Source organism: Natator depressus, chromosome 3, assembly GCF_965152275.1.
Source record: "Natator depressus isolate rNatDep1 chromosome 3, rNatDep2.hap1, whole genome shotgun sequence".
Classification (NCBI taxonomy): domain Eukaryota; kingdom Metazoa; phylum Chordata; order Testudines; family Cheloniidae; genus Natator; species Natator depressus.
In genome coordinates, this window is record NC_134236.1 from 7,884,185 (window position 1) to 7,908,779 (window position 24,595).

The window sequence follows — 24,595 nt, forward strand, 5'->3', positions numbered from 1 at the left end:
TCACCGGGCTGTTGGGACAGTGGCCCTGGACCAGCGGATCTCGGAGACTGATGGGGCCGTCGAGCTGCTGCCAGCCGGGGAGATGCCCAAGATCCACTTTATGGTAGGAAGTGACCCAGGGAACATGTTAGAAGCCGATGCTTGAACCCTTAATAGGGAATTTACTGGCTTCACAGGGCCCTGGGTTGGAACCCAGTGGAGTTGGGTAGACCCGGGTTCCGCTACTACCTCCCCCCCCACATTTGCCACTAGATGTGGCTACCAGGGATGCCTGATTTAGACTGCGTGTTTGCTCTGCTCCCCCACCTCCCCCCCCCGAGGGCTACACAGATTGTTTGCTCTGCCCTGCCCAGAGGGTCAGAGCCCCAACTGCTTTTGTTCGCCTCAGCCAGGAAGCCCAGGGGCTATGGACTGCTTGCTTGCTCTGCCCCACCAGAGTCCTGAGCCTCTTGATGGCGACTGTTTGACACAACAGAAAATCCCTACCACCATGTGACAGGGTGTATCAGCCCCAAACTGGGCAAACGGGGGCGGCCCCCACTCGACGCACTGCACTCCCACGGCAATAACCCATCACTCTCACAGTCTTGTTCACTCTTGCCCTTAACCACTTCCCGTGGCAGCAAGTTCTGCTGTTGAAAGACACATTGTGAGGGAAAAGTATTTCCTTTGATCAGTTTTGGATTTCTCCCCTTTTATTTTCATTACCCATCCCCTGGGTTTGTGTTAGGACACAAGGGAAACGGCAGCCCCCGCTCTCCCGTCAGCAGGCCACTCGTTATTTTATAGACTTGTCAGGTCCCCTCGTATTCATCTCCTTTCTAAGGTAACGATCCCAACCTTTTCAGTCTCTCTGCATAGGAGAGCTTTTCTGGGCCTCGATCATTCTCGTTGCTCTTCTCTGAACCACCCCCAAGTTCTGCAGTATCCTTTCAGAGAAGGGATGCCCAGCACTGTAGGCTGTAGCCACATGAGGCCACACCATTGATTTAGATGAGGACAGTATAATGTTTTCAGTATTATTCTCCATCTTCTTCCTTATCCGCCCTACTATCTTGTTCGGTTTTTTTGACCGCCGCTGCGCACTGAGCCTAGGTTTTTGTTGAGCTGGTAACATAACATCCCTTTCCTGAATTATTACAGTTAATTTAGAACCCTGTAAATTACATGAGAAGTTTACATTTTTCCCTTCAACGTGCATTACTTTGCATTGATCGACACTGAACTTCATTTGCCATCACATTGCCCACTGGAAAATGTTGTTATAAAGAGGACTATGATCTACTGTTCTCCAGGACCACCAAGGACAGAATGAGAAGTAATGGATATTTAGGTTAGACAGTAGGAAAAACTTTCTAACTTTAAGGGGAGTTAAGCTCTGGAATAGGTTGTGGAATCCCCATCATCACAGGACTCTGGGAGCTGGGGCTGGAAGAAAAACCACCAAATACCATGAGACTTGTGATAAAATCACAACAGCTGGCAACACCCTAGGGTGCCAGCAATGTGTCAGATGTGCCAGGACTCAGATGCAAGTGCTGAAGATGCATTAGCAGCTAGGCATTTGTTGGTAAGCTGTAGAGTCAATTGCTTGACCACCCTTTGGTTCAGTATGAAATATATCCAAAAGGCTAAATGACCCCTGTCAGCCAGGTTTATCACTAAACACCAACAATTGTTAAGTACAGGAAGAAAGGTTCAGTATCTTAAAAGGGCAACAAAAATAATGAGGGGGATGGAACAGCTTCCATATGAGGAGAGATGAATAAGGCTGGGGCTTTTCAGCTTGGAAATGAGATGAGTAAGGGGGGATATGAGAGAGGTCTAAAATCATGGCTGGTGTGGAGAAAATAAATAAGGAAGAGTTATTTACTCCTTCTCATAACACATGAACAAGGGGTCACCAAATGAAATTAACAGGCAGCAGGTTTAAAACAAACAAAAGGAAGTATTTCTTCACACAATGCACAATCAACCTATGGAACTCTTTGCCAGAGGATGTTGGGAAGGCCAAGACTATAACAGGATTCAAAAACGAACTAGATAAGTTCATGGAGGATAGGTCCATCAATGGCTATTAGCCAGGATGGGCAAGGATGGTGTCCCTAGCCTCTGTTTGCCAGAAGCTGGGAATGAACGACAGGGGATGGATCACTTGATGATCATCTGTTCTGTTCATTCCCTCTGAAGCATCTGTCATTGGCCACTATTGAAAGACAGGATACTGGCCTAGATGGACCGTTGGTCTGACCCTGTATGGCCATTCTTATGTCTGATACCAGTCACCGGGAAGCCATCTTGTACAGCGTTGTTACATTCCCCTTCCCCTGAAGGCGTGTTCCCAAAGTGACACCTTTCAGCTAGGAGTATTTATAGGATGATTTTACAAGTTACAAAACTCTTTACCCATCACTAAAATCCAACCTAGCCGTTGGTACCAGTTCCTTAACTCATTGGTCTCTACCTTCCTTACCTAGGTACCGGTCCACGAAAGCAACTCCCTCACTTCTACTAAGACACAGGACGAATGTGTCTTGATTTCTGACCCGTTTCTTATCTGCTTATGCCCAGTGCAGAGTTGTACAAGCTCAGGGTATTGTGGGATGGAGCTTAGTGGGAGTGAACAGAATTCTGGGAAAACACAGGCCAGTTCAGCTCTTCGAACGGCCAGGCATGAGTATAACGTGGTCTATGCTAACCTGTTGGCTAACACCTTGTAGGCACTAGGCCTGGGCCCCCAATAACCACTCAGACACATTCCCTAAGGGAAAGGGTATTTCCCTAGGGCTGTCAGGAAAGGGAAAGGTTGCAGATACCTTACATACAGACAGAGGCTTAAACAGTTACAGTTCAAAGTGTGCAACAGTGAGTCTTGTTAGGCCCCTGGGGCTGCCCCACGGAGAGTCAGGGCTCTTTAGACCTCCGGCCTGGGGAGCCCACCCCGTCCAGTCTCTATTCCAGGCAAATAGGCACTTGTGGGTTTCCAAGCCAGGCTCAGGTAGTCTCTCATTGGGGCCCGTGTGCACTGGCTCACTGCTCAGCTGCTGCTGCTCCCCCATAAGTTTCCATACAGACCTGCACCCGGCTATACCGTCCGGCAGTCACCACATGTTCCACTCGCGCCTCTGCCCACAGTTCCTGGGGGTCATGCTCTGCCTCCGGCTTCTCTGAGACTCCTGGCTCGCCGTGTGGCAGCTGCATCATAAAATCATAGAATCTCAGGGTTGGAAGGGACCTCAGGAGGTCATTGTTAGGATATAGATATTCAGGCCTGTCTGTAAAGGCCTGTACTCTAAGAATTTAGGTGTATTCTTATCACTTGGCTAGTTCTAGAAGTATAAAAGAGAGAATCAAAATCACTGTCTGCTGCTGTAAGGGCCTTCTCTTACTGTGACAGTCTGAGGCCCTGTGCTTAGGCTAAGGCCTTTGGCTAAGCAGCAGAGGCAGCCATAAGCTAGGAAGCGACAGGTCACATCCTCACATTCCAAACTAGTCACATTGAAAGAAGGTGCTATTGGGCTGTTAGGAATACAATCCTGTCCTGATAATGCCTATCACCTCCAGAGAAAGGGAAGTGCCTAGAAAATGTAAAAGGAAACAGCATCCTGTCTGGCAAGAACTCACTTATCAATACTGGGATGTGAAATCCTCACTTCTGTATTGTTTTGTCATTATAGTTCCCACTTTGCTATTGTTTGTCTGTATAATCTCTGTCTCGTTCTGTGATTGTTCCTGTCTGCTGTATAATTAATTTTGCTGGGTGTAAACTAATTAAGGTGGTGGGATATAATTGGTTACATAATCATGTTACAATATGTTAGGATTGGTTAGTTAAATATCAGGAAAATGATTGGTTAAGATATAGTTAAGCAGAACTGAGGTTTTACTATATAATCTGTAGTCAATGAGGAAGTGAGGGGGCCTTGGTGGGAGGGGGTGGGTGTGTGTAAAGGGGGAAATGGGAACAGGGAATGAGGGTAAGGAAATTGGAACCATGTTTTGCTAAAGGGGGAAATGGGAACAGGGAATGGGAGTAAGGAAACTGGAATCCTGTTTGGTTAAAGGGAGAAATGGGAACAGGGACACAGGTGTAAGGCTCTGTGGTGTCAGAGCTGGGAAGGAGGATACTAAGGAAGGAAACTGGAATCATGCTTGCTGGAAGTTCACCCCAATAAACATCGAATTGTTTGCACCTTTGGACTTCGGGTATTGTTGCTCTCTGTTCATGCGAGAAGAACCAGGGAAGTAAGTGGGTGAAGGAATAAGCCCCCTAACAGTCATCTAGTCCAACCCCCTGCTCAAAGCAGGACCAATCCCCAACTCAATCATCCCAGCCAGGGCTTTGTCAGGCCTGACCTTAAAAACCTCTAAGGAAGGAGATTCCACCACCTCCCTAGGTAACGTATTCCAGTGTTTCACCACCCTCCTAGTGAAAAAGTTTTTTCCTAATATCCAACCTAAACCGCCCCCACTGCAACTTGAGATCATTACTCCTTGTCCTGTCATCCGCTACCACTGAGAACAGTCTAGATCCATCCTCTTTGGAACCCCCTTTCAGGTAGTTGAAAGCAGCTATCAAATCTCCCCTCATTCTTCTCTTCTGCAGACTAAACAATCCCAGTTCCCTCAGCCTCTCCTCATAAGTCATGTGCTCCAGCCCCCGAATCATTTTTGTTGCCCTCCGCTGGACTCTTTCCAATTTTTCCACATCCTTCTTGTAGTGTGGGGCCCAAAACTGGACACAGTACTCCAGATGAGGCCTCACCAATGTCGAATAGAGGGGAACGATCACGTCCCTCAATCTGCTGGCAATGCCCCTACTTATACAGCCCAAAATGCCATTGGCCTCCTTGGCAACAAGGGCACACTGTTGACTCATATCCAGCTTCTCATCCACCATAACCCCTAGGTCCTTTTCTGCAGAACTGCTGCCGAGCCATTCGGTCCCTAGTCTGTAGCGGTGCATGGGATTCTTCCGTCCTAAGTGCAGGACTCTGCACTTGTCCTTGTCCTCATCAGATTTCTTTTGGCCCAATGCTCTAATTTGTCTAGGTCCCTCTGTATCCTATCCCTACCCTCCAGCGTATCTACCTCTCCTCCCAGTTTAGTGTTATCTGCAAACTTGCTGAGGGTGCAATCCACGTCATACTCCAGATCATTAATGAAGATATTGAACAAAACCGGCCCCAGGACCGACCCTTGGGGCACTCTGATTGATACTGGCTGCCAACTAGATATGGAGCCATTGATCACTACCCGTTGAGCCCGACGATCTAGCCAGCTTTCTATCCACCTTGTTGTCCATTCATCCAGCCCACACTTCTTTAAGTTGCTGGCAAGAATACTTCACCACTTCCTGGTTCAGCGTCTTTCCGTGGCATTGCTGCCCTCTCCCCTCCCTGGCCAGGAGTACGGGGCTGGGTAGTGGGGAAAGGGTTTATGGGAATTGGAGTCTCCATCCCAGAAGTCAGCTGTCAATTAGAGCTGCTCTAATGTATGCCCGGCTGGACCCGCAATCTGGGAGGCGTACGGCTAGCTTTGCCTTTCCACCTGATTTGTACCAAGCACAGCCCTGGATCAGGGCCTTTGTGCCTTTCCTGGAGCCTGCCCTGCCAAGAACGGACCCAGCCCTGCTGGTAAGAGCTGAACAGATCCAAGCCCCAAGGAGCCGTGACTGTGGGTGAAAGCTGCCTGAGCGTAATTACCCTTACGCACCACCTTAATCCTTGGGCAAGGTAACACAGCTCTCGAGTTCCTGGGCCCAGTTATTGCTCAAGTTCCCAATTAAATCAGAGCGCGGATGTGGTCCTAGCATGCAATCAGCCTGGGAAAAAGGGAGCAATCGTGCTGAGATCATTCCAGCAACCAAGGAAGGGCGCAGGAGCTGGCAGCGGGATATGCAGCTTCTCCCTCAGGCCCCGATGGGAATTCAGTGGTGAAACAGGCTGAGCTTGGACCCTGATTTGCCTGTCATGGGTCCACTCACCACTACGGGCGCCTCCTGCCGGCTGCTCTGGGGATTAGCTCCCTTCCAGTACTGCACCCTCCTCTGGTCGTCTCTCCACCGCTGTCCTCCTTCATGGCCCCGCTTCCTCCAGGAGCTTCCTCTTCCTGACTCAGCCCTCCGGCCAGGTCTCTAAGGGCACCCCCCTTCCAGGGTATCAAAGTCTTTCAAGGCAAACTCTCCCAGGCCGGCCGCTCTCCACTGCCTGCTCTGGGCTACTTCCCCAGGGCCAGGTAGGGGAACCCAGGCCCACCCTCTACTCCAGGCTCCAGCCCAGGGCCCCTCTGATCAGCAGCCAGGATCTGCACTGTCCTGCTTTCCCCCGAGCCTTTCCAAACGGTCTGGCTCCCCCACTCTCTGGGGTTGCCAGGGAGTAACTGTAGAGTACCTGTCTCTATAGCCCCAACCACATCTCCCAGGGAGTGACAACAGCCGACTTCGCTGCAGCCCCCTTTCTGCGCTCCGTGCCGGGGCTTTATACGGGCCCCTCCTGTTCCTGTCCAGCTGAGTCTCATCTAATTAATCCCGGCTCCCTGGCTTCTCCTCCAGGTGCAGCCTGGGCACTTCATTGGCCTGCCTGGCCACCTTAACCCCGTCCGGCCTTGCGTGGGGTGGGCACCCCATCACCTGCCCCACATTGCAGCAGCCTAGGGGGGCCAGAGCAGGTATGTAGCCTGCCAGCATTGCCAGCCCTGTGGAAGAGCTGAGCCATCGAATGGGCAGGGCAAGCTGGGGGGCATCTACCCTGCCCAGAAACACCCGCAGCAGCGAGCCTCAGCACCCAGATCGACAGCCTGGACTCCCATTACAGGGTCCTTGGACTGGAGCCAGGGCTGTGAGCCCCCATGAGGGGGAGGGTTTCAGAGCCCCAGCTCCACTCCCTGCTGTTTTTAGCCCAGGGGTCTCAAACACGCGGCCCGCAAGGTTATTTTCTGCGGCCCGCCAGCTCCCCCCCCCCCCGCAGCGTTTACCTAGAGCGGCTCTGGCCTGGCCCGGCGCGCACCGGGGGCAGGGCAGGCTCCCTACCTGCCTGCCCTGCCCCCGCGCCGCTCTGGGAAGCGGCTGGGACCTGGGGGTGGGGGGGGCACAGGGGTCTGTATGTTGCCCTGGCCGCGCCTCCAGGTACCTCCCCTGAAGGTCCCATTGGCCGCGGTTCCCCCTTCCCGGCCAATGGGCCGGAGCCCACCCCCCTGCACCCCTCCTGCAGCTGAACCCCCTGCTGCACCCTGCACCCCTCCTGCACCCCAACCCCCTGCCCTGAGTCCCCTGCTGCACCCCTCCTGCACCCCGCACCCCTCCTGCACCCCGCACCCCTTCTGCACCCTGACCCCCTGCCCTGAGCCCCCTGCCACACCCCACAACCCTCCTGCACCTGGACCCCCTGCCCTGAGCCCCCTGCCACATCCCTCCTGCACCCTGACCCCCTGCTGCACCCCAAACGCCTCCTGCACCCCCACCCCCTGCCCTGAGCCTCCTGCTGCACCCTGCACCCCTCCTGCACCCCCTGGGGGCAGGGAGGGGGCGGAGTTGGGGTGGGGATTTTGGGGAAGGGGTTGGAATGGGGGCAGGGAAGGGATGGGAAGAGGTGGGGCAGGGGCGGGGCCTCATGGAAGGGGTGCAGTGGGGGCGGGGCAGCGGGAGAGGGGTCAATGATGTGGCCCTCATGGTCATTTGAGTTTGAGACCCTTGTTTTAGCCCCATAACACAAGCCCCACAACCCTGAGTCTGCAGACCTAGACGCTGAGACTTGCCGCTGTGGGTGTTTCGTTTTTTTTGCAGTGCAAACATACCCCGAGAGGCCGGGGGCCAGGCTCCAGGCAAGCAGGAGAAGGCTGCAGGACAACCCTCAGCGGGACGTGCCGGGACTCTGTGAGGGCACACGGGTCTGCCTGCGTGGATCCGATCACAGGATCGGAGCCGGCGATCTTATCTCCGTTGAGATAATGGGCCACATCCAGAGGTGCTCTGGAGAACGGTGTGGAGCAGGCGTATGAGTCCACAGCCATACAAGCTACACGTCAAGGGGAGGTGTCAAGGGTAAATCAGTTATTGTTAGCAACCCGCTCAGGTCCTGCGAGGGTGGGGCTGTCTGAGGGTGTAGCTAAGTCCATTCCCATCAGGTCACCTTCACCCCACACAGAGGGCAGGCAGGGAGACCCCCAGGGCAGCTCTTGCTTAGTTGTATGATTGTAGTACCCGTTTGTGCCAGGTACTGTACAAAGCACAGAACGCAGACAGTCCCTGCCCCAAAGTGCTCCCAGGCTGAGTACAAGACGGAGACAGAGAGCGGAGTACAAGGAGACAGATCGGCTGTGGTCTCTGCTCCAGGATTGGGGGAAGCTTCCTAAAACTGGGGGCAGGGGGAAGATCACCTGTGCCCAAAGAGTGGCCCCGCCCCTTCTCCCAAAAGCCCCACCCACATGTTGCCACTTCTCCCCGAGCCCCCGCCCTCACACTTCCCCGGAGGCCCCACTTCTGCGCCGCCTCTTCCCCCCCAGGACCCCGCCCCCTGCTCAGCCTTCTCTGCCCCCTTCCCCCCTTGCTCACTCTTACAGATTGTAGAGTGTGGGGCCCATGCACCCCTCCTCCGCACCCCCCCGCCCCAGCACCCCTGCTCTGCAAACCAGCTGCCTGACCATTGTCGAGTCTGTTCTTGGCATCCCAGCAGAGGAGAGTTTGAAGCAGGGGTAGGAGGCAGCTCTTTGGACGACTAGGGGAGTGAGGGGCAGCAGGGGAGAAAGCAAGAAGGTGCTCGTTGGAAAACGTAACAAGTTGGCAATGGAGACAGGGCTTAGGGACCAATCAGACCGTTAGATGGACCGGGGCTGCCCAGGGCTATTCCCGGCCCTCTGCACGGAGGTGAATTCCCCTCCCATGGTTCTTTAGACCTGCCTTAACTTTCCAGCCTTGGATTCCCGCAGCAGAAGCAGGCCCAAGGGGTGTTTTTGAAAGACACAGAAGTTGTCGTGTCCGTCAAAACCCTGCTAGGAAAGCTCCCGGTGTCAGCAGAAAGAGCGCCCCCCTCTTGCCCCACACACACACACTCACACACACACACCCCGTACATTTCACCGCTCCCCTGGAATCCTGTATCTAGCCCTTCAAGCTCCGACCCTGCCAGAAATCAGTCATTTTTTACAGCTCTAAAAATTAACTGCAGGTTTGTAAATTAACTCCCCATGGCCGCACAGGCTCAGTGTTGCTTTCTAATCTGTATCCTCCTCTGTGCGCAGATGGCCCGATAAAGATGAATCGATAGTCCCTGCTATACAGGGCTCTGTATCCTTCCCTTAACCGAGGCCAGCTTTTCGGATGACTCATGCGCCCCCTAGTGGTCGATGCACATTTCCCCCGCCCCGCTGTGGTAGCTTCAGCTTTGCTACAAGCTCAAATGTCCTAAAACATCAGATCTAATGACCCATCCCGCCCACTCCCCGGCGCCCAGAACAAGCTTCTGCTATTTCTTTGCAACTTTCAATCTCATCCCCAACAGGCAACTTCAGAAAGTGAACTGGACCCACGCACACACACAGGAGCGTACGAATTCCCATGCTGGATCCGAACCAGACGTGCGTGCACAGCTCCTAGCGCACAGAACGGGAGCCCCATTCCTGGCTGGGTGCCATTGCAATACAGACACTAAATAATAATACCACTGATGGACATGAGGGACAGGATGGACTCCCAAGCCTGAGGAAATTAACTCACACGATGACAAATGGAATCTGTCCAGAGGGAGAGATTTTGTGTGTGTGTGAATGAGAGAGAGCGAATGTCCACAGGGACAGATTGTATCTATGTGTGCGTGTGTCAGTGTGTGTCCAGGAGGAGAGATTGTATCTGTGTGTCAGTGTGTGTCCACAGGGGAGAGATTGTGTGTGTGTGTTCATGTGTCAGTGTGTGTGTCCAGGGGGAGAGACTGTATCTGTGTGTGTCCCCACAGGGAGAGATTGTATCTTTGTCTGTGTGTCGGTGCATGTGTCCAGAGGAAGAGATTTTGTGTGTGTGTGTGTACGTGCATTGTAGCCCCTTCCCCTTTATTTTAAGTCCCCAGGACATTTGCTTCCATTCCCCGCGCTTCCCCCAGGCTCTCTCATACACAAGATGCTCCTGCTCCGGGTGAGCTGTGCCCTGGAAGGGCTGGTGAATAAATCATGATGCTCTGGTGCTTTACAATCTGGGGAAGTGGCTCCATTAGCCCCCCACAGAAGAGGAGCCTGACTGAAGCCGGAGTTAGCGGATCTATTTGTAAAATGAACCCTCTGTCCCCAGGCCCCGAGCACCCCCCTGCCGCCATCACTAACTAGATGATTCCGCCGGTGCCTCCTCCCCCTACTCCCCTCATGTCGTCAGGGTTTAGTGTAAGCGCTGGGGAGATCTTCATCAGTCTTGCCAGTGCTGGCTGAGATGCAGCATCCCTGAGCAAGGCGGCCACACTCAGCCAAGGCATGAAACCGCCAGGACTGGGAGAGAGATCACAACTAGGGCCACTGGGTTCCTGCAGCACTGTTCAGTGAAGCTGGAGAGAGGGGAGTGGAAGAGAGGCGGACAAGGAGTAGGGGGACGGGGGGAGAATAGATCATTTTGCTCCAGAGCTTGTGCATCTTCTCACCGGGGGTTTTGATCAGCCCCTCCTGTGCCGTGGGGGTGCGGTGGGGCTGCAGACTGAGAGGAAGCTGTCGTTTCTGATTGCACGAAGGAACTTTGGTTGGACAACACTGAACAGGGCTACAGCTGGCATCTTCCTTAGGCTTCCCGACCCTTCCTCCTCCACGCGCTTCACCCAACAGGTAAGGGGTCTCTTTCTGATCTTGGCAGGTTCGCTAGGAGAGGAGAGCACGCCCAGGGAGATGAGATGCATGTGCTTAGCAGCAAAAGGGGAGCAGAGCAAAGCTTAGCCAGCAAACTCAGCGATGAGGAGAGCAAAGGTACTGGAAGTTTTCTTGCTGGTGCTTGAAGTTCCTTTAAAAACCCTCCTCTAGCCTGCCTTTGAAATCCAGACATGAAATAGTTTGCTTCACTGTATATATAAATCTATCTGCTTCACTTTACGGCCTATATGGTGTTTTGTACCGTGATGGCCTTTGATCTCCTCTTTAGCAGGAAGGAAGCATACATGATCTTACCATTTTCATTCATCAGATTTACACCGTAGCATTTGAAATACACGTATACACGCAGCCCGTCACAGTACGTATTTCTGCTCTCTCACACACACACACACACACACACACTCTGAAACCTGTCTTAAGTGGAGACCGGTGTACTATTCAAATGGAACAATTTATGTTGTTGAATGTTTTTAAAGTCAAAGAAATTGTCCAACAACTAACCAGCTCCATTATTAGCCTAGAATAAAACACCCGGTAGAGGAACAGTTAAGTGACTAAAGAAACGTGGCTCTTAAATTATAGGTGAGGCAGAATGGCCCGAGACTGAGCATTTTGGAAGCTTTAAGGGGGCTGCGTAAGACAAGGAGTTGCTGCCTGGAAAGGAGACAAGTGTCCAGAGAAACATCCTCAAATGTTACTGATCACAAGTGACCCGAGGGAAATGGAACCTGGCTGTTAAACGCGAGCCATGAAGAAAATGATCTATGCAGGGCATACGGCTAAAAGGTATGTACTGATTTATTATGCACATTTCAGCTGGAATTCCTAAAAGGTAAAGTGAATGATGCAATGTGTAGAATTACTCAGTTCAGTAAATGTAACCGTGTCCTTAGGAAACATTTCCATACGTATAGGTAGATGCGTGTGTGTGTGTGTGTGAAATCTCTGCCTCTCGCACATAAATATGTTACACATCACAAAGTCACACATCACTCATTCACATACACAAGTCACACAACACACACGACACGTGGCAGGCTCCAAACACCCATCCCCACACATTACTCAAAACGGTCACACAACACCCATCCACACACACACATATGACACATACCAGCCACACAATGCCCATCCATGCACACATTACACATACCAGTCACACAGCAACACATTATATACACACACATACAAAAGCCACACACACACACACACACACACTCACAATCTTAGTTTCATAGATCTTACCCTGCCTGGACCTATGTATTTCTCCCTCTCCTATTATTTATCTATTTATCTCTGCAAAGTCTTCAGCTATTTTATGTATAAAATACTCAACTTTCTTTTGCATCACATTGTATAATTATGCCCACAGAGATGGAGTAAATGCAGGCAAAGTCCACTGTATGCATTACTAATTGTTTCACTTACATTTAGATTTCTTCTCCAAACCCGGGGGGATAGTATCTGTAATTTTCTTTTCGACACACACGAGTGAGCATTATTTCTTCTTTTGTCTTCAAACCCTTTTACCATCAATGGATTAATCAAGGCAGCGGCAAGCTGACCACTGTTCAAGAGATAACGATGAGTTAACAAGGTCTCTTTTTTTCTTAAACAAGTCAGTGAAAAATTAAGCCCAATGAAGCATCTTAGTTACTAAATAAACTCCATCCCGCTTCTGATTTGTGCCGAGTAAAATCTGAGATCTTTGCTGAATCCGTCTCTTTGGGGATTAAAGAAGTTGTGTGTTGCTTAGGTCTTTGGAATGGCATCTAGTGAGTGCTCTGTTTGGAAATCAGGGTCAGATTTGGACAAACTACAGTGACAAACAAGACCTGGGTGTCTTTTAATTTTAAAGCCAGTGAGAGAGGTGATGCATGCCAAAGATGCAATATGTATGCCCTACCCTTTTCATGCTCTGATCAACAGCTGCTTTTCCAATTGATGTGATCTATAGGCTGGAATCTAGCTGTGCAAATTCATACAAATTCTGCCTTCTGGTCTTTTTCCAAGCATCGCCAGTATCCTTTCCCTCCTACAAGGACATATCTTTTCTCCTGGGAAAAGGAATTGAAAGGTTCCAATGATGAAGTTGAGAAGATTAGAGAGAATCTTTCTCTTTCAGAACTGAATTATATTAGTGACTCCGTTTCCCCCCTTCTCAAGGAGTGAGATCTCAGTATGTACAAGGAATCCAAGTGTCTCTCCGCTCCCTTTTTGTTCAGGACCCACATCAAATGAGAGCCACCCAATGAATTTGCTTTCCAAGCTTCGGGAACAAAGCTCGTAAGTACCAGGCCAGATTCTGTACCCACCGCATCCCCTTTGTGTTGCCCCATTGGTGCAAAGGGGATGGAAAGCTGCCCTGGCAAAGCAGCTGGGGATGCCCCAGGTGGTGTACAGCCAGTATAACTCCAATAATCTTTGCTGGTGAAATGGCCATCTCAGAGGTGTGTACCCTAGAGCAGCCCCAAGGCTGCTCTAATTGGTGCTGGGGAGTAAAAGGGCCCTTCCTGTCACCCAGCTCAGGGAAGGCTGGAACAAGCTAGAAAGCCACCTACACCATCCCACCTGGGGCCTCTTCCAGCTGAAGATCTGGCCGATCTGATCCAAATGCACCAGCCTTATGCGCCAGTTAGTGTCATTATTCAGGCTAAACTCCCACAGTTTTCAGTGGACGTTCTGTCTGACAAAGTGCTTTGAGACGGGGCCACTGGCAGAATCCAGACCCCCCTGGCTCCGTCTTACTTCCCTCTGCTTTTTCAAAACAGGGGTGTTAGCACTGATTATTTCTAGGAGACATACTTTGCATGTACATAGCCCTTTTCACTTGCTCTCAAAGGCTCTAACAGATTTATAGCCCCTTACAAATGGGGAAACGGAGGCACCAATAAGTCAAGCAGCTTGCTCATGATTGCACAGTGAACCAGTGGCACAGATGGTATTTGAGCTCAGGTCTTTCAAAGCCCAGCCCTGTGTTCTAGCCATTAGGCCATGCTGCCCCATCAGCCTTCCTCCTCCCCCCACCCCCACCTGCTCAAGCTCACACCACTGGGGACACATGCAGGCGATAAGCAGCAATCAGAGCTGGGTAGTGCGGACCTGTGATATGAAACCCTTTCCCACCCCACCGGGACTGTCTTTTCCCTGCGCTGAAGGGCCGGGCAAGGCAGGTTGTAGTCCCTGGGATTTCGCTGGCTCTGTCATTGGTCTGACATCTCTTGTGATGCAGCACACTCCTTGCTTGGAAACAAAGGGCAGTCCCTAGCGTGAGGCGCAGCCCTCCTGCTCCAGAGGCAGGGGCATGAGGCACCTGCAGGTAGAGGGGGCAGTGCCCTGGCTTGGTACATCTTTAGAATGGTGTAGCCACCACTCCCACCCCACAGCCAGCCTGCCCAGGATATGGCTCTACCCAGGGATATTCCCTCTGCACGGCCCCCAGCCCTGGCCCTCCTGAGGGCAGCCACATTTCCGGTCATCTCCTGCATCTGTGCCCAGAGGGGGGAAAGCCTCATGCGTTCTCCCCTCTCCTCGCAGAGACTGAGCCGAGGGACAGCCTGGACCTGGCTTCAGCTGGATGGGCCACTCAGAACTGGGGATCTGCTCCGCAGGGCTTTCCGCAGGGCTGGCCAGAGAGGTCAACAGCAGCAACGGCTCTGCAGAGGGGACGGCAGCAGTTTAATAGGCAGCAGATTTAAAACAAACAAAAGGAAGGGTTTTTTTCGCACACCGCACCGCCAACCTGTGGAACTCCTTGCCAGAGGATGTTGTGAAGGCCAAGCCCATAACAGGGTTCAAAAAAGAACTAGAGCAGTTCATGGAGGATAGGTCCATCAATGGCTATTAGCCAGGATGGGCAGGGATGGTGTCCCTAGCCTCTGTTTGGCAGAAGCTGGGAATGGGCGATAGGGGATGGATCACTGAATGATTCCCTGTTCTGTTCATTCCCTCTGAAATACCTGGCGTTGGCCACTGTCGGAAGACTGGATAGTGGGCTCAATGGACCTTTGGACTGACCCAGCGTGGATGTTCTTATGTCTAATACCTCAGTTGGATTAGCACAGACAGTGACCACAACCTTCTTCCCCTTGCAAATAGCACCCCCCGGCCCCTGCAGCTCCCCGGGCTCCGCAGCATGGAGCCCTGACAACCCGATGGGCTCTGCAGCTTCCTTGGGCTAATGAGGTGTCAGGGGTCCCTCAGAGTGGGGGAGTGGAAGACCATCCACCAGGGTGTCCCCATTCAGGGCATAAGTGACGTAGGCACCTTGCACTGTTTTATAGTGTCTTGGGCACCTGGGCCCAGCCCCTCAAAGGTGCCTAGGTGCCCATTTCCCAGGGAAATCACTGCCCAGGGCATGAGATGAGCATTGGGCATGAGCTGAGATAAGTAAGGAATCTCCACTGCGTACGGGCACAATCGGGGGGACCATCCTCCGAAGCATCTGGCATTGGAGATTGTCGGGGGCTGGGTTGGATGGACCGTGGGTCTGGTCTGATGCAGAAACTCCCCTGCTCTGAAACATCTGAAATTATTGCATCCTGTGCACACTGAAGGTTGCAATTTGCCTCTCTCACCCTCCTGCAAGGTGGGTATTTTGCTTCCTCTGATTTGCAGTACAGCTTGATAAATCAGGCAGGGATGTGAGAGGCCATGGGGCCTGGAAAAGCTGGAAGGAACCTACAGATCTTCACTTGTTTTTGTGATCCTGCAACAACCCACCACTGTGGTGCCATCAACAGGAATTGACCCCACAGCCTCTAACATAAGAACATGAGCATGGCCACACTGGGTCAGACCGAAGGTCCATTGAGCCCAGTCTCCGGTCTTCCGACAGGGGCCAATGCCAGGTGCTTCACAGGGAATGAACAGAACAGGGCAATTATCAAATGATCCATCCCCTATTGTCCACTCCCAGCTTCTGGCAAACAGAGGCTCGGGACACTCAGAGCATCGTTTTACATCCCTGCTCATCCTGGCTAATAGCCACTGATGGACCTATCCTCCACGAATTTATCTAGTTCTTTTTTGAACCCTGTTGTAGTCTTGGCCTTCCCAACATCCTCTGGCAAGGAGTTCCACGGGTTGACTGTGCATTGTGTGAAGAAATACGTCCTTTTGTTTGTTTTTCAACCTGCTGCCTGCTAATTTCATTTGGTGACCCCGAGTTCTTGTGTTATGAGAAGGAGTAAATAACACTTCCTTATTCACTCTCTCCACACCAGTCAAGATTTTATAGACCTCTATCAAATCTCCCCTTAGTCGTCTCTTTTCCAAGCTGAAAAGTCCCAGTCTTTTCAATTTCTCTTCATACGGAAGCTATTACATACCCCAAATCATTTTAGTTGCCCTTTTCCGTATCTTTTCCAATTCCAATATGTTTGAGATGGAGTGACCAGCTCTGCACATAGTATTCAAGATGTGGGTGTACCATGGATTTATATAGAGGCAATATCACAGAATCATAGAATATCAGGGTTGGAAGGGACCTCAGGAGGTCATCTAGTCCAACCCCCTGCTCAGAGCACGACCAATCCCCAATTAAATCATCCCAGCCAGGGCTTTGTCAAGCCTGACCTTAAAAATTCTAAGGAAGGAGATTCCACCACCTCCCTAGGTAACGCATTCCAGTGCTTCACCACCCTCCTAGTGAAAAAGTTTTTCCTAATATCCAACCTAAACCTCCCCCACTGCAACTTGAATTATGAATATGATATTTTCTGTCTTATTACCTATCCCTCTCCTAATGATTCCCAATATTCTGGTCACCTTTTGGACGGCCGCTGCGCATTGAGTGGATGTTTTCAGAGAACTGTCCACAATGACTCCAAGATCTCTGTCTTGAGTGGGAACAGCTCATTTAGACCCCATCATTTTATATGTAGAGTTGGGATTACGTGTTCTAATGTGCTTTGCATTTATCAGTATAGAAATTCACCCCAAAGGGCAATCCCCTCCTATTTGAGCTAAAGGTTAGCTTCATTCGATGGATCGGTAGTAGGCTGTTTTCTTGTGCATGGACCTGCCTCATAATGGGAATCCCGACAGCTGTGCTAATTACCTGTGCTATACAGTAGCTGCTGTAAAACCCTTTGAATCCTTTACTGCAATGCAAGCTTTACACCCCTTATGTGGCGATATGGCTGGGTGAAGCCCAGCCAGTCTCGGGGCTTTTGGGAAGTTCATGCTCTCGTCAGCAGCGCTAGAGCCCCTCTGCCACAAAGCCGGGCCGGATCCTTGGTGTAAGAGCCCCAAAGGGCGCTGGAAATGCTGCTACTCGTTATCCATAAGGGGCCCGCGCCGCATCTGGGGTAAATCAAGGCAGACTCACTGGGGACAGCGCTGCAGTTAGTGTAACTCCAGTGCCACTCCATTGACTTCAGTGACCAAACAAGCTAAAACCTGGCTGAAAATCAAGGTCTTTGGGGCCCATTCTATATTAAGCCCTGCCTAGCCGAGCCCGACAGGTCCCTCCAAATGGGCGTCTAACAGCAGTGTCCTCTCATTCTGGCTTTCTAGGAACAAGGTGGCCCGGGTGCAGCACAGCTGAAGGAATGCAGCTCATCCCACCACGTGGACCAGCCCCTGGGATCAGCGCGGATTGAAAATCAGAGCTGGGCACAGCGTGCAGAGGGACGGGAAGCCAGCTGACTAGCAGCCACACTTTCAACACTCCAGACAGCCCTTCGGCTCTCCCTGCTGCTTACCCGCCCCGATGCGGCAGCTCCCCACCTCCTTACTAAAGGACACTTAACACTCAGGGGACCCCTCTCCCCAGCGGGAGGTCTCGGCTAAGCCACATCCGCTGCCACCGTCCACCCAGATTCACTCCCGGCTCTCTCTTGCCCCCTGGCGAAGACTTTGCAAATGAAAGGGGCTGTACTGGGGATTGCTGTCTGTGGGAGGATCAGTGTAAGGGGACGGGGTGGGGAACGGTGGTGCTGGCCTCCTGGAACATGGATCGATTCGCCAGCGGATTCCCACCTCTTAGGAACATGGTCATGTGGTGCTTCATCCTGCTCCGATCAGGTAAGGGACTGCTGTGAATACTGAGATTTGACAAAGGCCAGTGGCTGGACCACAGGACTGGGAGCCAGGAACTCCTGTGGTCTAATCCCGGTGCTGCTCCCTGGGGCCTTGGCCAGCTTGTTTAATTTCTATGATCTTATTTCCCCCATCTGTAAAATGCTTTGAAAATTAAAAGCTACTGTTTTTAAATGCCACATAATCACCTTTCCCATTCGATTATCAGCAGCGTTTGAACTCAAGACCTCTAGTAATAAAAGCAGGAGCGTCTTTCACTTGAGTTAAAGGGGTAACTCCTTCAGCTAACAGTTGTAGTAGGCTGTTATGTGTATCAGCCATTGTGGGGCCAGAGAGTCACACCATGCTAGTATGGTCCTGAAGGATCCCAAAGCAGTTTTGCAAACTGTCAAACCATTTGATATCAAACTGGGGGGGCGTATCTAGTGGGGTCCAACAGGGGCCAGTCCTGGGTCGGGTACTACTCAATATTTTCCATTAACAACTTGGATAACAGAGTGAAGAGTGTGTTTATAAAATTTGCAGCGACACCAAGCTGGGAGGGGCTGCAAGCACACTGGGGAACAGGATTAGAATTCAAAACGACCTTGACAAATTGAAGAATTGGTCTGAAGTCAACATGAAAGCAGGATGCTGGGGGTGGTTTGTGAAATGGAGGATGGGAAAGGGGCTGGATTGACATCTCTGAAGACATACAGCAATGCAGGCTTCCCACCTCCCCAGCCCTGCCAATGTCCCTCAACCCCAGCCCAACGCAGCAGGCTGATGGGGAAACCGAGGCACCGGAAGGCAAAAAGGGCCTATGGTGAGTGAATGGCAGAACTGGGGCTAGACCCTGGGTCCCAGGTCTCCTGATGCCCTTAGCCACTGGGCAACACATACCTGGTTTCCCCCGTCTCTCAAATCCCACAATCCCTGCTCAGTGTGCTCCTGTATAGACAGTAAAGATCACCCTCTCTGACTGACTTTGAGCCCCGCCTCGAGTGACTCCGTATAACCAACATGAGCCTCTGTGCAGTGGTCCCCAAGACTCATTGCTCTTTAAAAAGCAAAACCTGACTGACCTTCACAACCGCAAGGCCACGCCCGCCCTGGTGCCAAGAGAGAAGCAAGGGACCCGCCACCTCCACGTGCTCTGAAGGGAGGTCCAGCTGAACCTTGGCACCGTAGAGGGACCCTGGGGGGAACCGAGTTGGGGGTGACTCAGTCCAGCGTCGGGGGCGGGGGCTCGGTAACTACAGCTGGACGGGATTGACTCCACTGGTTGCAATCTCCGCAGAGATGGCGAGGATGGGACAGAGCCTGCGCTCCCCTCTTCTCCCTGAGAAGGGTCCTTCCATGGTGCTGGTGCAATGCAAGAAGCTCTCCCAGCTGCTAGCCAGAATGGGGTAACCCCCGGCCTCCTGCTAGTGCCCTGTACGTCACCCTGTGTGTTCAGCAGGGCCCAAGTGGTGTCTCGTTCCTGGGCCCAGGGGTGAATTTCACCCTGAAAAGAGCAGCGGGATGGACAGATGGAGGGCTGGACAGACACTCCCCCACACACAGGCTGCACCCAGTGAATCCACAACGCCGCATCTCCCTGACACTGATCTAAGCAAGGGTGGGGTGGGGAGCTGCCCCTGCTCCTCACTCACGCAGATGGATCCAATTGCAGTGATGTGCTGTCATGTTATCCCCACGGGCCCACGTCCATCAGAGAGGGTGAAAGCCAGTAAGCGGGCGCCAGGGCCGGGGAGAGACGCGCCGGCTCTCATTAGCGGCTGTGGTGTGAAGGGAATGCGAGCGGCGACTGGGGATTGTCTGCACAAAGCCTCTCCAGGGAAAGTTCTGGGTTCTCTGCGGACAGACAGGGAGGGAAGAGATGGTCCAGTGGGAAAAGGGAGGGTAGATCAGTGGTTAGAGCCCTAGATTCAGTCCCCTCCTCTGCCACAGACTGTGGGTGTGACCTTGAGAAACTCACTCAGGCCCAGGTCCTTCAAGAGAGTGGGGGACCTTACTCCCAATGAGGTCAGTAGGGTCAGGCCCCTGCATGACATTGAGGATCTCAACCTGAATCTCTTTGGGCCTCAAGTTTTCCTCATCCATAAAATGGGGATCGTGACGGAGGCTGCCACAGCCCAGGGCAACTGCCCCTGTATTTCCCCTGAAGGGCACCTAACTCTCAGGCTCCTGGACCCCCAGCTGTTGCCGCTCTTGGGTGAAGACCCATGTCCCTCTCCCTTCTGAACGGGTATTTCCAGGTTGCGCAGGTCCCTGCCTTCTAGGTGTCTTTCCCCGATCAGCCAGGCTGCCCAGGGACAGCTGCTGGCTTTCTCTTCTAGGACAGTTAACGGTGTAATTGCTACCGTTATAAGGTACAGTAACTCCTCACTTAAAGTCGTCCTGGTCAACGTCGTTTCATTGCTGATCAATTAGGGAACATGCTCGTTTAAAGTTGCACAATGCTCCCTTCTAACACCATTTGGCAGCCGCCTGCTTTGAGCACTGCTTGCAGGGACAGCAGCCCGTTGGAGCACGCGGGGGAAGGCTTGGCACCAGGGTGGACCGGCAGCCCCCCATCAGCTCCCCGCTCCCCTAAGTTCCCTGTGCAGCAGCCACCCAGCAGACTACCAATTGCCAGCAGTTCAGCTGTCCCTCCCCCACGGCCATGTGCTGCTCCTGCCCTCCACCTTGGAGCTGCTCCCCGAGCCTCCTACATGCTGGGGGGCTAATGTCAGGGTGCCCCCTCGCCCTTGCTCCTGCACCCCGCTTACCCCATCTCCATAGAGCAGGGGGACACACGACAGGGCTCAGGACGGAGGGAGCTTCCTGGCAGCAGCTGTGGTCTCAGCTTGCTGATTAACTTAACAAGGCAGTGTACGTAAGAGTGGGGTCAGCATACTTAAAGGGGAAATGCGCATCTCTCTCCCACACACAGGGTGTGTGTCTCTGTCTCTGTCTCCCATGCAGTCTCCCCTCCCTCCATTCAGTGCTGCCTTGTAGAGCGTGAGGCTACATTAACACCAAGTGTTAACCCTTGAGGGCTCAGCCGAGCGCTAGCTCATCGTTTAGCAGTAAGGCATTCCCTGGGAAATATCCCCCCCTCCGACTTCGCCACCTCAACCCAGCTTCACAACCATCCTTGCTGTGCGCAGTATTACATGGTTTGTGTAAAACTTATACGCTGTGCGTGTGTAAATATAAAATATAGTCTTCTGTGTGGCAAAAAAAATAAAATTCCCTGGAACCTAATCCCCCCCCCATTTACATTAATTCTTAGGGGGAAATTGGATTCGTTTAACATCGTTTCGCTTAAAGTCGCATTTTTCGCTAAGTGAGGAGTTACTGTACCACCCAGTGGTTCCTGTGCAAGCCTGCTTTATTCTGAGGGTAAAATCATTACCGAGAAAACATACTGGAAACAAGAAAGGACTCTCCCTGCATGCTAATAAGCCCACCGGAGATCCCCCACCCCCCGAGCCCCTGCCCCATCCTGTACATGGATTCTGGCAGGTCCTTCAACCCCCCATCTTAGGCATAGCCGTGTGGCTCCCCATTCAGCCCAGCTCCACCTCAGGACAAGCCCCCAGCCCTCCGAACCCTCAGCTAAGGACAGGGGTCCTGTCCCTTTGCTGGCCCCAGAAGAAGACCCTCAGCCAGTTTTAAACCAGGCTGTTTAACCACAAACACTTTCTTTGGCCGTGGGGCCCTGGAGAATCCAGTCGATATGCAGCTCCTCTCACGGGCTTCAAAGAGCTGGTACCAGAGGAAGTACATTGGCCTCCCGCCTCCCTTGAGGCCACCATAACATACCCCCAATTGCATGTTTAACACAACGGACCCCAAAGGTTTTAACCCTCATTCAATCAGGTTTCCTGGGAGTCAATGATGTTTATCTTCCGTCCATCAAGTTTGTTGGAGACATTACAGGAGATTGTTGGGGTCACAAGGGCAACCCCGAGGGGCACGGTGCGGTTCTGTAGGCATGCCACCCTCAGCTGCCTTGGGGTTCTTCCAATAATTCACTCCCAGGCCAGAATACTGGTGGGAGGGATAGCTCAGTGGTTTGAGCATTGGCCTGCTAAACCCAGGGTTGTGAGTTCAATCCCTGAGGGGGCCATTTAGGGATCAGGGCAAAAATTGGGGATTGGTCCTGCTTTGAGCAAGGGTTTGGACTAGATGACCTCCTGAAGTCCCTTCCAACCCTGATATTCTATGAATACATAAAGAGCCCCTCATCCTTGTGGAGCCCTATTTATTAAGTGGTATCAGAATACATCCCTTTTGGTCCCTAAGTCCCCAACCTTGTTCCTCCTAAAGTGTCTGGAGTTCCACCACCCTCTTTCTTGGGGCCTATGTCGGTAACTTACCTCAGTTTCCCCTCCTTGGTCTGGAGTATCACAGCCTTCCTTCTGGGCCCATAGCTCACGCTGCTGCAGTCCTTGAGCCGTTTCTCTGAGATGGCCTCTCCTAAGTCTGTCCTTTGCCTCCCAGCTGGCTGCTCACTCTCGGGGATGACTCTCTTTTACCCTCAGGCTTGGGACTGATTTAGCTGCATGACCTACCTGCCAGGTGGCTGAGGTAACTTTTCCCACCTGGAGAAGATTGCTGAGGGAAGCACAGAGGCAGCTGGTGCCATTATCTCTTTAGATTGATTTCAAGGGGAGTTAGGCAGCTCTATACCTTTAAGGATCTGGGCCTCAGCGCCTTTCAGGATCAGGCCCGCTGTCAGTGAATTCCTCCCAACTTGCCAGGCCACTGGGGGCCTGCCTGATTCATGCTTATGGGCACGTCACGGTCAGCTGGCCAGACACGCGGAAGAGCCGGTGGCGTTCTCAGCCCAGGGAGAAGAGATTTCGCCTCCTGCTTGTTTGCAGTTAAAAGCCCAGCCAGAGGCAGTGCGGCAAACCGTCCAGCCCATCTGGGAGTGGGGGAGAAGGAAGGGAGATCGCAGCCGGGCTGACCTCAGAAAAGCCCCAGTCAGAGCAGTGAGCAGACAGAAGCTATCAGTCCAGCAGGCTGTAAACCAACCTCACCCTGAGCATGAAACTAGCCAAAGCCTTGTCAACTATCTTGGCTGGAACCACGCTGCCCCAGCAGGGATGAATGACATTGTCTGCACAGGCCCTTTCCATCATGCGTGTGGCCACTGACGTAAACTGTGGTAGCCCCCTGGGGTGACCAGACTCCCAATATTATCAGCACTGTCCTGGTATTAGGGGCTTTGTCTTATATACGCAACTATACCCCGCCCCCCAAAAAGTCCTCATTTTTCACACTTGCTGTCTGGTCACCCTAGGTAGGTGTGACACTCTGTTCCACAGGGTAGGAACCCCCATATTCATCACTGTCATGTAATTATGATACATTTTGGACAATGTATGTCTTGTGAGGAATCATTTGAAAAGTCTTGATCTGTTGAAGATTCTTATCCAGTTGGATTGTATGTGCTATCCTTGTAGGGGAAGTGATGAAGTTTTGCTATGTGTGTTTCTGAACTATGTTGTGAGGTTGGGAACACCCACAACCAGCCTTTCAGTTACAACAAAGGAGCAGCCATCAATAGCCGGCGGGGCTGGCTCTAGGCATCAGCAAACCAAGCACGTGCTTGGGGCGGAACTCTGACCCCTTCCCCCCCCGCCCCCCCCCCCCCCGGCTGCACTTCGGCTTTTTTATTTATTTATTTATTTTTGCGCTCGGGGCGGCAAAAAGCCTAGAGCCAGTCCTGATAGCCGGATGGGCGATTAATGGCTCATCAACACCCAAACCACTATCTTGGAGATTTCTTGGAGAAGGCAGGTACACAATGGAGGCTGCGCCTTATCCCCCTGTCACGGCAAAGACCTTTCCAGCAAGCTGAAAGAAAGTACAAAGGGAGACTGTGACATCATCACTTGGCCTTCCCCCACCCCCAGCTCAACACCTGGAAGAACATCTGGAGGACAAAGACTTTGAACTGAGGGAGTTTGGTCCCAGGTTTGAAAGGAGTCCAGTCTGCGTAGTGAGGAACTGTAACCTGCTTATACCATTGGTCAGGGTGAGAAAAGCTGTTTGATTCACCCCTTGCTTAGACTAAACATTTAGGATTTAGAATGCGTGCTTCTATTTTTATTTCTTATGGTAACTCTCTCTGACCTGTATGCCTACCACTTCTAATCACTTAAAATCCACCTTCCTGTAGTTAATGAGGTTATTTTAATGTTTTATCCTTCCCAGTGTGTTTGTCTAAAGTGCTTGGGGCATCTGCTCAGGTTACAAAGGCTGGGACACGTCCTCTTTCCTATGAAGAAGTCTGAACTAAGTAATGAACTTACACTGGCCAGGCTTCTGCCCGGTGCAGGACTGGGGAGCTGGGGGAATTGGCTGGAGCCTCTCTCTTGATGGGTCATGAGCAGCTGGGAGACCATTCATGTAACTCAGTTGGGTGCGTCCATGCCTGTGGATGGCTGTGTACGTGCCGTGCTAGTCAGAGGTTTGTAGCTTGACAACAGCCTCATGGTGGGAGGGAGAGCCCAGGCTGGTGGGTTTGGAGAGCTCAGAGGTCCCACAGCCCAGGGACCCGGTCACAGTAGGCCCCTGGGGTTTGGTGGAGCTGAGCTGCTCTGCCCCAACCGATGATCCAGCCCCACGATTTCACACTGGCCCCTGGAACATCTTCAAGTCACACCTGTGTGCTGTACAACACAGCCACGCTGGGGCTGCAGCCAGCGCAGCTAGGGGAGACTCAGCCAGAGTC

At 52.2% G+C, this 24,595-nt stretch overlaps 1 protein-coding gene across 1 annotated transcript in view; it reads left to right on the forward strand.

Moving 5' to 3' along the window:
- The first annotated feature begins 10,581 nt into the window (after positions 1-10,581).
- Positions 10,582-24,595, forward strand: part of CHRNA2 (cholinergic receptor nicotinic alpha 2 subunit) — a 29,248-nt gene continuing 15,234 nt past the window's right edge. The window contains exons 1-3 of the mRNA XM_074947351.1: positions 10,582-10,794; positions 11,419-11,622; positions 17,356-17,865. Of these exons, the coding sequence (XP_074803452.1) occupies positions 17,793-17,865 (73 nt within the window). The 5' untranslated portion in view covers positions 10,582-10,794; positions 11,419-11,622; positions 17,356-17,792. The remainder of the gene's footprint in view (positions 10,795-11,418; positions 11,623-17,355; positions 17,866-24,595) is intronic.